The sequence below is a fragment of the Vidua macroura genome, chromosome 20 (genome assembly GCF_024509145.1).
Source record: "Vidua macroura isolate BioBank_ID:100142 chromosome 20, ASM2450914v1, whole genome shotgun sequence".
NCBI lineage: Eukaryota > Metazoa > Chordata > Aves > Passeriformes > Viduidae > Vidua > Vidua macroura.
In genome coordinates this window covers 5,311,023-5,327,715 of record NC_071590.1, presented here as the reverse complement: position 1 = coordinate 5,327,715, position 16,693 = coordinate 5,311,023, and the positions used below count along the sequence as shown (strand labels likewise).

At 50.7% G+C, this 16,693-nt stretch overlaps 1 protein-coding gene across 4 annotated transcripts in view; it reads left to right on the top strand.

Moving 5' to 3' along the window:
- DTX2 (deltex E3 ubiquitin ligase 2) overlaps window positions 1-15,843 on the top strand; it is a 35,015-nt gene extending 19,172 nt beyond the window's left edge. For 3 of the 4 annotated variants that reach the window (XM_053995576.1, XM_053995578.1, XM_053995577.1), the window contains exons 5-10: window positions 5,992-6,123; window positions 13,295-13,365; window positions 13,946-14,104; window positions 14,188-14,349; window positions 14,972-15,061; window positions 15,183-15,843. In XM_053995576.1, the coding sequence (XP_053851551.1) occupies window positions 5,992-6,123; window positions 13,295-13,365; window positions 13,946-14,104; window positions 14,188-14,349; window positions 14,972-15,061; window positions 15,183-15,407 (839 nt within the window). In that variant the 3' untranslated portion in view covers window positions 15,408-15,843. The remainder of the gene's footprint in view (window positions 1-5,991; window positions 6,124-13,294; window positions 13,366-13,945; window positions 14,105-14,187; window positions 14,350-14,971; window positions 15,062-15,182) is intronic. The other variant, XM_053995579.1, reaches the window with a different exon arrangement.
- The last annotated feature ends 850 nt before the right edge of the window (window positions 15,844-16,693 follow it).

The following is a 16,693-nucleotide window of genomic DNA, read 5'->3' as shown; positions in this document are numbered from 1 at the left end:
AGCAGAGACAGTTACATTCTTGTTTTGCAAGACAGTGGTTCCCACCTTATTCCAGAAAAGGTGTTTGGTCTCTTCTTGAGTGCCAGGTTTTACCCTGGCTGACAACGGTCCCCAGGATTGACGTTTCCCTTCATCTGGAAGGGAATGTTGGCACCATCCTGAGAACTGCCCTGCATGTGTCTGCAGCCAGACTGGCCCTGCATGAAGACTAACACAGGTGTCCTCTGACATGCAGCATGCAGCCCATCTGTCTTCTCCTTAGCAAATCACTGTGGAAACGAGATGTAAAGTCAAGCTCAGACCTTGTCTAGGTGGGTGACCTGAGCAGAACTCCCCTTGCTTGTAACAGCTCTGCCTTTCTTGTCCTGCTTGTTAGCACTGACTGTGTAATTTGGTACTTTATCACATAAAGCTGGTATAAATAAAGCTGATGAATCCAGGCTGTGTTAATGTTGTTACCTGTGATCTCATTCTCCATGTACAGGAGGTGAATGCCTGCAGTCTGTTCATGCCTTGTGGTGCCATGTTTAGACAGAAAAGGCAGCAGAAAGTCCCAACAGAATAAACCATTTACCACCATTTAATACAATAAAATGGTTAAAGCTGTAATTGCTATCTCTGTTGTTGCAGTCTGGGGGTGTAAAAGAAGGGATAATTACTCATTTTAGTATTCTTTACCTCTCCCTGAGGCAGCCAGCACGAGGCACATGGGGATGTAAGGGAGTGCAGAAGCAGCTCCCTGGGGCCAGGGTCTCCTTCAGATCCAGGCCTTCACACAGCACAGCTTTGGGTGCTCTGCTGCCTGCTGCCAAGTGTCCCACACCTCAGAGGTGCAAGGGAGGAGGGAAATCTGAATTTGAGTCCTCAAAGTCACATAGAAGCAGAGGAAAGAGTAATACAAGTTAATTAGGGAGTGGAAGGAAAGTAAATCTCTGGGGATATTTCTGGTGCAAAGCAAGCAATGGAGTTCTGGTAGAAAGGAAAGAGTTTTGCTGAAATATTAATTGGCTGGGTCTTCAGGGACACCTTCTTCCCCTCTATGCTCTGCTCTCTGTTTTTAGAACCTCTTCTGGGAAGTGATATTTTGTTCATAATTAAAATCCTGCTGATGGTGTCCAAGTTACTCATTACCCAGGATATTCTCTAACACAGGCTGGGCTCCTTTTGTTTTTTCAGTCCCCACTGCATGACTGCTTCCTACAACATCAGTGGAGAAGGCTGGGGGGACAATGTTGTGGTGAGGAGAGAAGCCTCAGATGTAAATGAAGGAGGGTTTTGGGTTTTTTTTGGGAAATGTGTCTTGGTTTCCATCCCCTGGCATCTCCGCAGCTTTGGCTCTGATTTGAAGCTGGGTAGATACAACCCCTGAATCTCATGGGTGATATTGAGAAATGCTGCAGGTGCATGTCTTGGATGCAAAGGGAACTTCTGGTGGCTAAGCAGGAGATGAGAAATCCTGTGAGTCTGAATTAGAAGCTGGGTTTTGTTTGTGTGAAGGGTGCATGGGGATTTGTAACACTGTCAACCCCACGTCATCTGAAAGCACCTCTTGGGACCCCAGAAATCATGAAGCTGACCTTAAAACCATGTTTTCTACAAAAAATAGTATAATTTTTTCCTTGCTTTCTGCTATTTTAATACTTCAAAGTGCATGTGGAAACTTGTCTTTTAAGCTTTTTCTTTTCCCTCAAGTATTTGATCAGTACACTGAAATGCCAAACAGGTCTAAGCAAACTGTTTAACCACAGTGTTGGTGTTTAAGGATCAGCTGGACTGGCATTTCCTGGGAATAGTGGATTTTAGCTGCTGTGCCTTGGGGCTGAGGGGTGGCAAGGTGCTCATATAAAGGCCCTTCTAATACTATGTTTAAGATGAAGTCTGAAAAGGAGCCTTTTGTTAAATAAAACTGGGTGTCTCTTGTTTGCATGATTCAGGAGCTGGTGCATTTGGGGATGTACTAACCATACTGATTTTGGTGGTGGATATAATTGTACAAATTAGCAATGCTTTTCTGAGATCTCAAATTTTTTGATGGTAAGCTCTGCCCTGTACCAGTCTGAGGCCTGTGCAAATCCAGGTCAGTGGCCAGAGGGGCATGTTGGGCTGGGTGTGAGTGACTGTGGGGCCAGCACTCATTACATAATGTCAGGCTGTTTTTCCTGTGCTCAGCTTCTGCACAGGATATTACAAAAAGTCCCTTATTTACACAGCAGGCTGAAAAAAGTTGGTGCATGTTGTCATAGCTCCAGTGAAAATAATTTTACCCCAAGGAGCCACTAATGTTGTATTTCTGGCCAAATAAGAGGCTTTGAGCAAGAGAAAAAAAGGCTGTTCTGCATGTGGCTATTGCACACATAGAATCAGATCAGATCCCAAAGGATTCCTTGCAAGGCTTTCTGTCTCCTCCCTCCTGCAGTCCTTGCAGGAAAGAAACCCAGAGCCCAATGGAAAGTAGGAACATATAAAATAATATTTTTCAAGCTCCTGGACTAGCTAGTGAGCAGCAGGAACTCTCACAGGAACATATCTAAAGCAGTCTTGGTCTGGGCAAATGTGTCATGTTGCAACTTGTATTCAGGTGAGAATTTATCCAGGTCCAGGGCTACACTTACTCCTGGCGTAACTCCACAGATGCCTGGAACAGGTTCTGACTTGAAATTGTGAGAATTGGAGACTCAATCTGCAGATGTGATGTGTGTCTGTTGTTTTGGCACCTTGTAGGAAAACACACTCCCACCTAAGGCCTGGGTTAAGGATGTCTCTTCCTGGGGACTGCAGTCCCCCAACTTGTGGGAGGATTAATAATTCTGAGGTTTCCAGTATTGTATTTGAACTTTAAAGACTTCATTGCTACTGGGGGTTGACATGAGGCAGCAGAGCAATGTAACACAGAACCTTTTTGAATGCTCTCTTGACTTGAATCTGCTGAAGATGATTCATTGCATGTAGCTCCTAAGGCAGCAGAAGGTTTAAAATTGGCTGAGAAAAGGTAATTTCCCACTTACACCTTTTCTGGACCAATGTGAGATAGGAGAACATTGAGTTGGGGTAATTCTCCTGGTCTCCTGTTTGCCTTGGGCTTGTATGTCTGTGTGGAATAGTGGATGGGTATGCAGTGACGCTGTTGAGCAGGACGGGAACAGAGAACTCCAGATCAGAAGGCAAAGAAAATGAGCTCTCTCTTTATTTCAAATGTACCACTCTATATATAGAGAACATCAAGAAGACTCATTTCATTAGTCTTAGAGTGAAAACATATCACACCATTGGTGTGCAGTGAATAGCAGAACATATCTATAAACAATATGAATAACAAGATAGATTAGAGAATTATTTACATTCTTTCCCAACTGTTTCCCAGGCTCTTGCCTGGTTAGAGAACCTTTCTCTTTCTCTCTGACTGAGCTGAGAATATCCACATTGCAGCTCAGAAAAACAAAAGAAAGTTTGTGGAACAAATGGTGGATTCTTGATTGTTTTTTGTTTTGTGACAATTCATGATGCTGGCAGGCAGTGTTGGACATGTTATTCCAGGTACAAGGGAGGCTGTGTTATAGAATAGCTGAACTCACCTGAGGTTCTGTGGCTCCTGTTTTTTGCTTGGTCTGAATTTTGTTGCCCTCTGCCATTGAGAATCTGAAGCCAGTTGTTCAGCCTGTGCTTCTGTTTTCTTTTTTTTTTTCTGGGCTCTGCCTGCTAATGTTAGCAAGACAGTATTGATCTCTTCAGAAGAACACATTAATTTTGCATTTGCCTATCAGACAGCTGTGTGTGGGTGGTGATAATCCCTGTTAGTCTTTGGACTCGCTTTTCAAATGTCAGTCTGTGCCATCAGTGCTATTGCACTGCTTAGAAACAGCTTTTTTAGAGACATCTTTCCTATTCCTTTTCTGCACCAGTTCTAGGAATAGTATTGTGCAGCCTCAGTGGGGTCAGACTGAGATGATTTCCCCAGCTGTGGTGGGAGATCTTCCCTGTCTCTCAAGAATATTGTTCCTCCAGCCTCTCTAGTCAGAGCTGCTGCTGCTGTTCTTGGAATACCTCTGACTGTTCTCTGCTGGAAGGGAAGAGGACCTGAAAGGTGCAGGGGGCAGCTTTGGTGCTGCTGCTGGGCTTTGGGTCTCAGCTGCACTCATGAAAAAAGTAGCTTTTGTTCTGGGGACATTTAAGCTCTTCATGAAGACTCCCTGGGAGTGATGGACTGCTGGCTTTGATGGGTTGAGAGCTTGCAACAGGCTTGTGGCCTCTAGTTAGGATTTAAAGGGAGTTACTTTGGTGGTGAAGTTTCTGGATCTGGTGAGCTCTCCTTAGCTGGTGCTGCCAGTAGGGCAAGGGGTACTAACCCAGTCTTTGTATGCTTTGGAGGTTCTCTGGCTCTGCAGCTCCTGGGAGCTGGGAGAACTCTAGATCTCACATCTGGATCCCCTTTGAGGGTGATCCATTGCTGCCTGGTTACCTATTTCCATTTGGAAGTGCATTTCACCATCCATTGGGCAGCCTGGTCTTGTGGTCAGCCCAGCTCTTCCAAAAGTTCTTGGGTAGCCCTGGGGAAACTCCTTCCTCCGTGTCTGTCCCACTCCCTCTCCAGTGAAACTCCTTCTGTCTTTTGGCCCTTAGATGGGAAAGTTTTAGTAAAAACATTCAACTGTGGCTGTCAAGAAAGGAGTTGAACAGCTTCTGGAATATTTGTGCTCAGACCTTAGGAAAAGGAGGTACAAATTGTGGTCAGCACAGTGTAGGAGTAATTCTGCTTGTGGAGCACTGACACAGGCTTTGCACAGGGGATTTGTAGTCACAGGAGACACGTTCTTGACTGGTTGCATATTTGAGGCAGAAAATAGTCTTACCACTTGCACACAAAGCTGATGCTTCCCATCATAACTTGATTTTTCAGTCATGTGTGGGCAAGGTGCCTCATTTTTGTCCTGAACAAATGTGCTCTAGAATCTTCCTTTCCCCATATGACTGAATAGAGGCTTGCAAAAATAAAATGCTTGGAAATCTCAGCTTTGGCCATGTGTTACTGAGCAGGAATGTCTGTAGCATTGGGATCTGGTTTGCGTTGTCTGCCCTCAGAGGGGGTTTCTGGGGAAATGCTGGCTTTTAGGTTTTCTGCTGTTGGTTTGCAACTATAAGCTTTTTTCCTTATTTCTGGTGCTGGCTGTTGCAGGTGGGAAGTTGCTCTTGGGAAAGCAAAAGCAGGTGTTCTCTTGGATGTTAGTGTGAGAGCAGTATGGTACCTTGGAAATGTTATGATTTGTAACCAGCCTGGATTTCACAGGCAAACATCATCTCAGATCAGCATGATCAGTCCTGTAGCTTTCTGTGCCAATTTTACCTTCAGGGAATGGCTGTCCTTTTTAATGATTCATTAGTTTTATCAAACTGCATCCCATGGATACAGCTGGCTGGGATGGGGGAGGATGAGGATTGCATTGCTGCTGGGAGTGAGGGAAAACCGGAGCGCAGGGAGGAGAGGTGGTGGGGGCTGTGTGGGGCAGCTCTGCCCTGGTGTTTGGAGGCAGCTCAGCTGCTCTCTGGGGATTAGTTCAGTGTGACACTGTTGGAATGTGTGGCTTTAGGGGGAAAGCAGCTGAGCAGGACCTTTAGGGGATATAGGTGATGCCCTTCATCCTTCAGGGCCGCTTCCAGGGCTCTAGTCAGCAGGAGAACTTGGCACCACAGCAGACTCAGTGCCTGAGGAGCCCTGAAGCCCAAAGAGGAAGGTCCTCTTTACACACCAGCACAAAGGGTCACAGACAAGACACGTGCCCACATTTCCCTCCCTCTGAAAACCTCCAGATCCTCTCCTTGTGCTGACTCCAGCCCTGTTACCTCTCGGACGTTTTATGCCCTCAGAACTAAGGGCTTGGGTTTTATTTTATTTTACTTTATTTTCTTTGTAAGGTTAAAGGTTTCTTTTTTTTTTTTTTTAATGAATGTGTTTCCCCATTGTTTCCTTCCTGCATGTTGACCTCGTACCCACTGTAGGCATGACAGCTATTCTGATGTCAGCCGCCGGACTGCCCGTGTACCTCACCCGTGTGCCGCAAGCTGCCAGCACCCATAAGGCCACTAAAAAACACAGCTCAGTTAAGGAGGGGAGGAAAGTGTCCAAGAAAGGTAGTTCCTGCTCAAACTCTGATATTTGCTTCCATCTCCTTTTCTTTATTTCTCTGCACCCCTCTTTTCCTCTTGTCTCTCCCCCCCCACCCTCTTGGCTCTTCTGGTTTGACTGATGATGTTCATCCCAGCGAGGGGAGAAGCAGGACACATCTCCCCTGAGCTGCAGCGTCTCTGACAGACTCTAAAATAACATGGTAAAGAAGGTGTGGTCCTGTGGTAGGTTTTCATCTTGTTTCCACACAAAATGAAAGCTGGAACAGATCTGTGCTCTGCATGTCAGACTCCACCAGCCTCCTCTGTGATCCTGCTACACCCTCCTGGGGAGTGTCCACATACCAGGACCTTCTGAGTTGTTGGTGGGACGAGTCTGAGGAACCATTAAGAAGAACATGAAATCCATATGTGCTCTGCAGAGATTTGCTTGTGAGCCATGCTTATCAAGATTGAGTCATGGGATGACAAGGATCTCCCAGACAAGCAGGCTCCTGAGTCATGTAGGGCTTTTGAGGTCAAATTGCAGAGGATTTGTTCTCTCCACCTCAGTCTGGGGTGGAAGGGAGTGGAGTGGAGCGCTCTCAGGTGGACGTTCACTGGCAGGAAGGGATGGATTACCTCAGCTCTCTTGCTGAGTGGAGCCCTGTCCAGAGTAGGGCTTTAATTTCTCCTCTTCATATCTCACTGGCACCCCTCACCTTCACAGAGTTTGTGGCTCCCAGCTGAGAGCATGGATCCCATCCATGTGCCTGGGACTCTGCAGGGGTAGGTGTGAATCCAGCCTGGTGTAGCTGTAGAGGTTGTTTGCCAGCCTTGGCACAGGGGTGTCAACCACCATCCAACCTACAGCATGTCCCCCTTTGGATAAGCCAGGTGGGGACTGGAGATGTTCAACACAGATCTCTACACTTAAGAAAGGAAAGAGCCCAGAGGTGGAGAGGAAGAGGCATCTGCCTGTCTAGGGAGATTTTTGTACCTTTTTCTCTCTTTGGAGTCCATGAGGTCCAAAGCTGTCTGAAGGAGGCAGGAAGGAAAATAGAAATGAAATGAGGAGGGGAAGTATTTTATGGAAATGCATTATGGAGAGAGCTGTGAGAAGGAGTGAGAAAGCAAATGTGGAGTAGGATGTGTGATCAAGGGGGAGGAGAAAGCAGGGGCGGCAGGAGAAGCAGCAAAGAACAGGAGGAGCAAAGGAAGATGGGAGGTGAAGGAGAAGAGCTGAGCAGAGGTGGGTGGCAGAGGGGCTGGATGAGGATCCTGCTCCATGGAGCCAGCTGGCAGTCTGGTGGGCTTGTGTGGCTCCTGGTGCTTCACTCCTGGCATGGGCAGCGTGCAAGGGCAGGAGTGAGGGCTGGGTGGGGGGGATGCCCTGGAAACAGTGCCAAAAGGGAGCTGTGGTGAGGCCAGGCCCTCCCACAGAGGCACTGGCTTGCCCCGGTTGCTGGAGGAGCCCAGAACTATGAGGGCCAGGCCTGCACTGATGTTGGTCACCTGCTGCTGCTTAGTGACATGAAACAGCTGTATTTAGGTCACAGGGTGGCCACAGACACAGCCTGGCTGGCTGCTGCCTTTTCCTCTCTGGGGAAAGGTGCTGTCTGTTGGTCCAGGTGCTGTCTGCTCCCAGCACCCGGCCCTCCCTGGGATCGTGTGAGCAGCCAGGATGCTGCGAGGGTGGGATGTTAACAGGAGGATGTGTCCTGTGACTTCTGAGCTGGGTGGGGACAGCAGCAATGCAGGGAGTGGGAAGGGTGGGACATGGGCTGGGAGGTGAGGGCAGCACACACCGCATTGGGTGTCCAGTGGCTGTGTCTGTGCACCCCATCAGCATCACTTCTTCAGTTCCTCAGTGCTGGCTCAGCCCCAGGGCAGGCTGTCACCTCCCTGCCAGCTCTGCAATGCCACCTGCTGGGGCTGGGACACCTCCGGAGGAGCAGAGAGGCAGCACCAGCAGGAGGGATGGAATGGGAAAGGGGCATCAAGCATTTCCTTCTCCCATCCAGCATGGCAGGATTTGTCCCAGCTGTTCTCATCCTGCCCAGGATGTGCTGCAGAGGAGACTTGCAGATCAGCCCTTTCCCACACTGACCCATGAGAAGAGGAGCCTTTCAGTGGTTTAGGATGTTAAAATTTCCCCTCTTATTTTAGAAAGCAGGATCCCTGTTGGTGGGGGCTGGGATGCCAGTCCTGTGTAGTGCCTCACTTCTGGGATGCAGAATGTGTTCAGTCCCTTCTAGGAACAAGCTGTGTTTGTACAACACCCCTCAGGGCTTAGGAGCATTATTCTGCAGTGCAGGTACTGAGCCTGACTTTTGGCCAGACTGTTTTTTCCCTTCACAGACCCTGATGCTGCCAACAGACAGAGATGGGCTCATTTTGTGCCCTGAATTTCTGCATCGTGTGTTCTTTGCCACTTCCCTTTAGGATTTTCCATCATGGAGAGCTCAAGCAAGAGCTCTGCATCCAGGACTAGACCCAGCATTGCACTGACCACAACCAGCTGGTGGTGGGTGCCATGTGCCCCTCCTGAGCCCCTCATCCCTCCCTCCAGCCCTGGCCCCACAGGGGGTGAGGCAGGGCTGGTGGAATTGCAGCTGGCTCAGTGAATAGCTGGGGTGTGTTAAGCAGAGGCACTAATTAGTCAGGACTCGTTAGCGTTGTTGCTGCTCTGGCAGGGATGTCTCTGGCACAGCCGGGTGCTGCAGGGCTTGGGGAAGCCGTAGTCTCTGGGCAGGCTCTGTGCTCTCCATGCTGGCACAGGGCCTGGCAGCCTCTGCCATCCCCGTGGATTGGGATGCTGCCCCGTGCCAGCACTGCTGGGACCTGACTGCTGTCTGGGAGGCAGGAAGACAAGTGGCTTGTCCTGCTCTCTCCAAGTGCTCCTTGGAGCAGCTGCGTGCTGCAGGCCACCACAGGGCTCCCCAGCCTTTCTAAGGACCTCCAGGGACTGCTTGGGTCTGCTGTGTCACTTGTTACCCACTTCCACCTGGTGAGGAGGTTTCTCTTCACATCCATCCTCTCTGGGAAGGGCAGTCACTGCAGGTGCTGCAGTGAGGAAGGAGAGGAGCACACTCATCCTTCCTTGCCATCCACCTGCAGCTGGATGTACAGACTGTGCCAGTGCCTGTGGGATGGGTGGGACTGGGGAGCCCCTCAGAGCTGGGAGATCTTGTTCCCATGGGGAAACATCTGAAGGAGACAGGCTGCAGAAACAGGGATGCTCTGACCAGAGCAGCCTGGTCACTGGATTATTATCCTGCTGAAATGCTGAATATGGAGAAATCTATAGATACAGCCTTTGCAAGTCCAGGGAGCAGAAGTGATGGGAGCTGTGTGACTGTCCATGACAATAACTAGGAACAACCAGTGTCTGGCCTGCAGAGGGTATAAAAAAAAGTCTGCTGGAAACCATATGGCTTGTTTTGGGCTGCAGAAGGAGACATTACTGGTGCAAGCATTTGGTTGCTGTGCAAGGATTCAAAACATATCTGTTAAATGTTGCCCATGGAAAGCCCTTGCTGCAGCAAGCAGCTTATTATCTACAGGGAGGAAAGGAAGCATTAAAAACAATTTGATATTCCTCTCTTTGTAAATGAAAGAATGGTAAACATTCTTTGGTGTCCTGGATAAATCTGTAGCACAGCTCTGGGCCAGCTGGTGATAAATGGCACCGGTCGATTCTTCCAGTCCATTTTCAATCCACTATTGAATCCAGAAAACTCTGGGGACTGACCAGGCTTTGATGATCCCAGGGGATGGCTAGAACAAAGATTTGGAGACAAACACTTGTATGGAATAAACAGCCCTGCACGGAAGTGATTCATGTGCTGGAGCATACGTGGCTCGTGCCATGGTCCCAGCTGCCTCCTGGCTCCCCCTGTGCTGCTGGGATACAGCCAGCCAGACGTGCTGGTCTGCCCAAGGAAGGCCATGTGGACTTTGCTACCCTTCCTAAAAAAGAGCTCTCAGCATCAAAGTCCCTTCTTTGGGACTGGACTTTGAAATCCTTGCAGCTGGGGATGGATTTTTCTGAAGTATCAGGGCTGCCCAGCCCTTTCTCTCTCCAGGCAGCTTTGGTGGCTCTAAATGCATTAGAGCATTGTCACAGCAAAGTGACAGGGACAGATTGCAGATGCCACAGTGCAAATCCATCAGGCATGGGTTTCCTCGGGGTAGCTGAGGGCTGCATCACCTTCTGCCTGTTTGGTTCCCCCAGCTCCATCCTAATGCCAGCTGGTGAAGTAGTGTAATGTCCAAAATCCCAAGGACTTTCCTGTCTTGCTGTTATCTAGCTCTGCACCAGAACTTCTGTCTCCTTTCATTGTTTCCATTTGAATGAACCTGGCCAGTTCTTGGGTGAGTTATCTGTTTGCTCCTTGGAGCTGCTCCAGAGAAGAAAAGTCATGAGGGATTCTGTGGAAGGGGCATCCCCCACCACCCTGAACAAGCTGAACTGCTTGCTCTAAAGCTGCTCAGATCTGCTGTGCAGGTGGGAGAGGTGAGCTGGGGCTTTCTGCCAAGTGCTGGGCAGGTGTTGCTGCTGGTGTAACACCCCCTCCCCGCTCCCTTCCCTTGCTGTCTTCACCTTGGCTGTGCATCTTTTTGGCTTTGCTTCCTCCAGCCCAAAGCCAGAGGAGACAAGAAGGTCACTTCAGAAAGAGTTACCTGGAAAATGCAGGTTGGGTGGAGAAGGACCTAGTGGTCAGTCTGTCTGTCTGTCAGGCAGCACAGGATCCACAAGGATGAGAACACAGTGGTCATCGTGGAGTGGATGGCCTTAGGGGGGATCACAGCTAGTCCTGCTCACAGCGTTCTTCCTGAAACCTGTGAAGCAGAAGAAACTGAAACCTCCATCTCCTGTAGGGCCGTGAAGGTCTCCAGAGACTGATTCCAAGTGCCACACGTGGGAAGTGCCACCCTGTCCTTGCCAGCCTGGAATACGGACGTGACAGAACACTCAACTGGGGGGTTTCAGGCACAGTAAGCTGGGACAGCTCAGACTGATCACATCCCCTTCAGACTCATTCCTACCTCTTGATCCTCTGCATGCAAGCAAGGTCCCAGCAGAGAATTCCTGGAATTTATTTTGAAAAAGACAAGACAAGGAGCCACATTCCCTGTGAGATCTGGTGATGAGGCCTTGAAGCACTTCCTGGCACTGCTGAGCCCTTGGCCTCAAAGGTGGAAGCCTGGGGCTTGCCCAGGCTCCTCCCTGTTTCCTGCTCTTGGGACAGTTCTTGGAAATGCTTTTCCAGGGGATTTTGGCCCTTGAAGAGGAAAACATCTGCTTCTGTGTTGTTCTTTGGCTTAATGCTTTATCCTGTTGCCCCCTATCTGGCTTGGGATCTCCAGAGATTGATCCTCTGCTCTGCCTGAGATATCAGGCATCCCTCCTGCCCAGCACTGGCACTTGGAGTGAACATCCCTTCCCCTCCTGGGCTCCTCTTCTTGCTCTGTGTGCTCAGCCATCCCTTCCTTCTGCTACTGCTGCCAGAAATCACAGGTTTCAGGATGGCCAGGAATCCCCTTCTGAAAATAACTCATCTTAATGACTGTGTTTTCATTTAGGAAAGTCCAGCCCACAGTTCCTCAGTCTTCTTAGCTAAAGGATGTTGATGCTCTGCCTTCCTCCCTTCCGTGGTGTTCTAGGGAATGAGGGACTTCTGCCTGGTAGAGGATCTGTGCCATCCAGGCCTTTGCCTGTTCAACACCACTTGTGGCATGTGAGCAGTCCTTCCCTTCTGCTTCATGTTTGTCTCTCCATGAAAAGTGGTTATCAGAAAATAGCACCCCCTCCTTCCTGCTGGTGACAGACATGGCTTTTTGGACTGGAATAACAGCTCCAGTGGCTGTCTCTTGATGTACAGCTTTTTGAACCACAGACCCAATGCTTGTGAACCCTCTGTCTTCCCTGAAAGCCCTAGAGTGGATGGGGAGAGCTGAAGATGGGTCGTGCAGGTTCAGCTGTAGCTCTGACCCCTGGCAGGTCCACGTGTGTCCTCCTGGGAGCGTGGAGTTGGGAGCAGCAGTACTCTCCATGCTAAAGCATCCACCTGGACAGGATGGAGATTGGAGAAGGGAGAGCTATGCCTTGGCCAGCCCATTTGGCACAGCATTGCTTTCTCCTCGTGTCCCCCAGAAGTGGATTCAGGAAGGAAGGATGAGGTTCCCCCAAGCCAAGTGTCTGATCTCTCTTTGCCTCCTGCCAGGTGGAGTTGTAACATCACTTGTGCAAATGTTTCTTTTCCCAGGCTGTTGGAAAAGCCTGGCAGCTTCTGTGGCAGGCCTGATGCCTGGTAAGGAGCTCCTCTCCTCTCACCCAGGGCCAGATGCCTTGCAGAGGCATGGGATGCTCCCTGGCTTAAGCCAAGCCTTGCTAGGCAGCTCCAGGAGGATGGGCTGGAAGTTGAGGTGACTGTGGATGCACTCAGTGATAATTTGCTCTTGGTGTTGTGTGATGTTTGTTGCTTCATCCCATAATGCCTCCAGGGACCAGGCTGCTGGGGCTGGTGGGCTGCTCAGGTGTCTGTGCCTGGGTGGGTGGGACCAGGGATTATATTTGGGAAGATGCAAAGATACTGTCTCATGCTGCAAATGGGGCTCATGTTAAAAGCTGGTTTATTTTATACACCTGGTGATTTGTACTGTGTCTTGCCAGGTATGAGTGTGTGGAAGCTCAGGACCAAGGGCACTGTTTCATGTTAAGGATGTGGAGCTCATTGTGCTGTATTCAAAACTGGGCCTGGAGCTCAGAGTGTTGCTGAGTTTCTTTGCTGGGCAGCAGCTGGGGTGGTGTGGGAATGCCTTTTTTTCTCCTTTGACAACACAGACTCTGTGATCCTCTGTCCCATCAAGGCTGCTGAGTTTGATCCCAGCTGTCTTCTGGTGTGCACAGAAAGTCCATCTGGGACGTGCCTGGTGTCACTTGGGGTGTGTGACAAGAACAGGAGCACACCAGCTACACTCCCAGCCCTGGTGGGAGCCATGGCTGAAAGCAAAGCCTTTGCTGGGCTTGTAGGGATCTGTTGGAGTGTTCTCTTCTCCCCTTCTAACCCTGACCTTTCTCCTTGGCATCCTGGCCAGTGACCTGCTTGTCTGCCTTCTCTCTAGCTCACCCCACATGGGCCCATTGTGCCACACAGTGTCTGACTTCTCTGTCTCATCTCTCCTTGTGCAGCCACACCAACAGAGCCAGAATCAGTGGTGAAGAAATACCTGGAAGAGCTGAAGGGTGCTCCTGCTGATGAGGTAAGAGGACAGTGAAGCAACTCCAGCTTGCCCAGTTCACTGGGGTGCCAAGGAAACCACAGCAGTGCTCAAGGACCATCCCTCCTTGAGTGTCTGGTGTGGTACATGGTGCTGCTTGCAGTGGAACTGTTGCTGTGAGGTGGAGAGTCCTCAGCACTGCCTGAAATTCATATGTGACAGCAGGTGACTTGTCCTCATCAGAGGACTGTGATGAAGGCACAGTGTGGGTTGAGTAGCTCATCCTGACAGTGCCCTCCCCATTTCCTTTGGAGGATGGAGTTTGGTTTTGGTCTGTGCTGAGAGGTCAAAACTAGAGATCAATCCCTGCACTGGAGCTCCTTTGCAGAGAAGCAGGATGTAACCATACTCTTCTCTCTGACTGATGACAGCTCTCCACCTCCTGGACAATGCAGGAAGTGGAGTGGAGCAATACCAGCCAGATAAGGAAACCTGTCTGTGTCCTTAAATATCAATTAAAACTGAAGGCAAATCTTCCTGAAGCATCTCCTTGATGGCTTCCTTGGTGTGTCAGCCCTCAGAACCAGCCTGTGCTCACACCATGGGATGGTTTCTCCTCCAGGACTGCATGATCTGCATGGAGAAGCTGTCCTCCCCCTCGGGCTACGGCGACTCGTGCCAGTCCAGCACCATCAGGCCGGAGGCAGTCGGTCGCCTGAGAAACTGCCAGCACTCCTTCCACATGCTCTGCATGCTGGCCATGTACTCCAATGGGAACAAGGTACTGAGCTGGCCCAGCCTCACCAGGCCCCTGTGTGGGTGGCTGGGCTGTGGAGCTCTGATGTGGCTTCTCTCCCCTGGCAGGATGGCAGTTTGCAGTGTCCCTCCTGTAAAACCATCTACGGAGAGAAAACTGGTACCCAGCCCAAAGGGAAGATGGAGGTCTCCACTTTCCCCCAGTCCCTCCCAGGACACAAGGACTGTGGGACAATCCGGATTGTGTATCACATCAGCAGGGGCATCCAGGTGAGTGCCCAGCGTGCTGGCAGACAGCACAAGCTGGGAGAGCCTCCCAGAAAAGTCCTGGGGAGCAGCACCTGCTGGCAGCCCTTTGCTGAGCAGCCTGTGGTGCCTGGAGGCAGCAGCTGCTCTTCAACATGTGAGGGTCTCCTCCATCAGAGATCTTTTCCTGAGCAGCCCCAGCTGTTCACCTGCAGTAAAGTCTGATGTCTGCCTGAAGCAGGGAGGAGACTGCCCATGATCACAAGGTGGGAAGCATCCCATGGTCTGGCTTCACAGCTCATGTTGGTTTCAGTGGTGGGAGTGAACTTTCAAAGGTTTGAGCTGTGTGGCCTTTTTAAGGTGTTACCAGAGCACATGGAAAAAGCAGTGTTTTGGGCTGTTTCTCACCAGAATTTAGGTAGATTTTACATCTGGCTTTGTATCCAGCATGAGACTGCTTTTGGAGGATCTGTAGTACTCGTGTGTCCCATGAGAACAACAGACACATGCTCACCAGCAATGCCTTGCTGCCTCTGCATGGAAGAGCTGGTTTGGGATGGGCCTATGGCAGATCCTGCTGCTGATGGATTGTCCAATTCATATGAAGATGGATATGTCCATGACAAATCTGTCTCATCTCTTTCAGGGCCCGGAGCACCCCAACCCTGGGATGCCATACACAGCCAGAGGCTTTCCTCGCTATTGTTACCTACCAGACAATGAGAAGGGCAGGAAGGTGAGGTATCACACCCTGATAACATCACCATTCTTAAGTTGTCAAGCTCCTGACAAGCTGCATTCATGGCACAAATCTCCTAGCTGCTGCTCCTAGCTTTGTTTTTCCTTTCCCCCTCTAGGTCCTGGAGCTCCTGAAGGTGGCCTGGAAGAGACGCCTGATTTTCACAGTGGGCACCTCCAACACCACCGGCGAGAGCAACACGGTGGTGTGGAACGAGATCCACCACAAGACTGAGATGGACTCAAACCTCAGTGGCCATGGCTACCCTGACCCCAACTACCTGGACAATGTGCTGGCAGAGCTGGCTGCCCAGGGTGTCACCGAGGACTGCCTGGGCCAGTGAGCCTCAGGGGCCACCTAGTGCACTTATTCCTGATGCCTTAAGTTCCCGTGTCTGACCACCCGTCACACTGAGCAATAACAGTTCCGTGGGAGCCCTGCCCGCTCTTCACATTTTTTTGGTGGGGGGGTGTGGGGAGGGAAGGATATTTTTGTAGAAGCTGTGCTTGTGTCTCTGGGTGGGATTGATGGCTGCAGCCAGGAGCAGCTGGGGTGGGACTGAGGTGACAGATGCCCTGTCAGATCCCCTGGGGAAGGCAGGACCTTCCTTTGGTTATGCCTGGGGATGGGATGGGAGAGGAGAGTGCCTTGCTTCCAGTAGACCACCTGGAGGTCAAAGGTCCTCCTTTTGGGATGCATCAGCTCTCTGTCTGAGGCACCTCTTGCCTCCCTCCTGCTGTGTATCTCTGCTGGGTCCCAATAAACTCTTCATTCTCACAGCAAGACCTTGCTCTGCCTTCCTGCTGCCTCAGGGCTTGGGGTGGCTCTCTTTGGGGAACCAGCCTGCTCCATGGAGCCACGGACAATTAATCCAGCCAGGAGGGAAAGCTCAGCTCTGCTAGAGGGACACATCTCAGTGGAGGCAGGACACTGGTCCCAGGGGTTGTGGTTCCTGCCTGTCAATGCTTTGGCCACTGGAGTTTGGTGGTCTGTGGCCATGGTGCCAGCAGAGGTGACTTAGCAGTGACCATCCTGTGGGAAGTTGCAGCCCCCTGCTCTTGGCTGTGAGCTGCCAGCCCCACTTCTCTCATCCCAAGGATGAGAGGCAGAACCTGTCTCTCTCCTCCTCTCAGGTGAAATGGCAGCAATTCAGTGAAGCGTGTGCAGGGAGGAGCTGCTGTGCTTTGTGCTGCTGTTGCAGGGATGCTGGTGCCACCAGCTGGTGACAGTCACCTTCCTCCCAGCAGCAGTGGTGGCCAGCCCAGGTGCCAGCAGTGATGCTCTGGCTGGGAGCCTGTTCCTGCTCTGGCTGCTGGCACCTTGCAAGTGGGATATTGTCCCAGTACATTGCTGTACATTGTCCCCAGGCTGCTTGTCAGCTAGGAGCTGATGTCTTTTGAAGAGCTGTTTCTTGTCACCTGGGGACTGATATATTTTGAAGAGTTGTTTCTGGCTCTTCCTCTCCCTGTAGTCACCAGACCCAGCTGCACATTAAATCCATCCAGTCCATCCCTTTGGCACTGGTGCCATCTGCCATTTCACCTCCTTCCTGGGAAATCTGGGATGGGGCTGGGCTTTGTGCCAGCACTACCTTGGCCTCCTCCTGGGACCAGCACATCCTGGACCAGA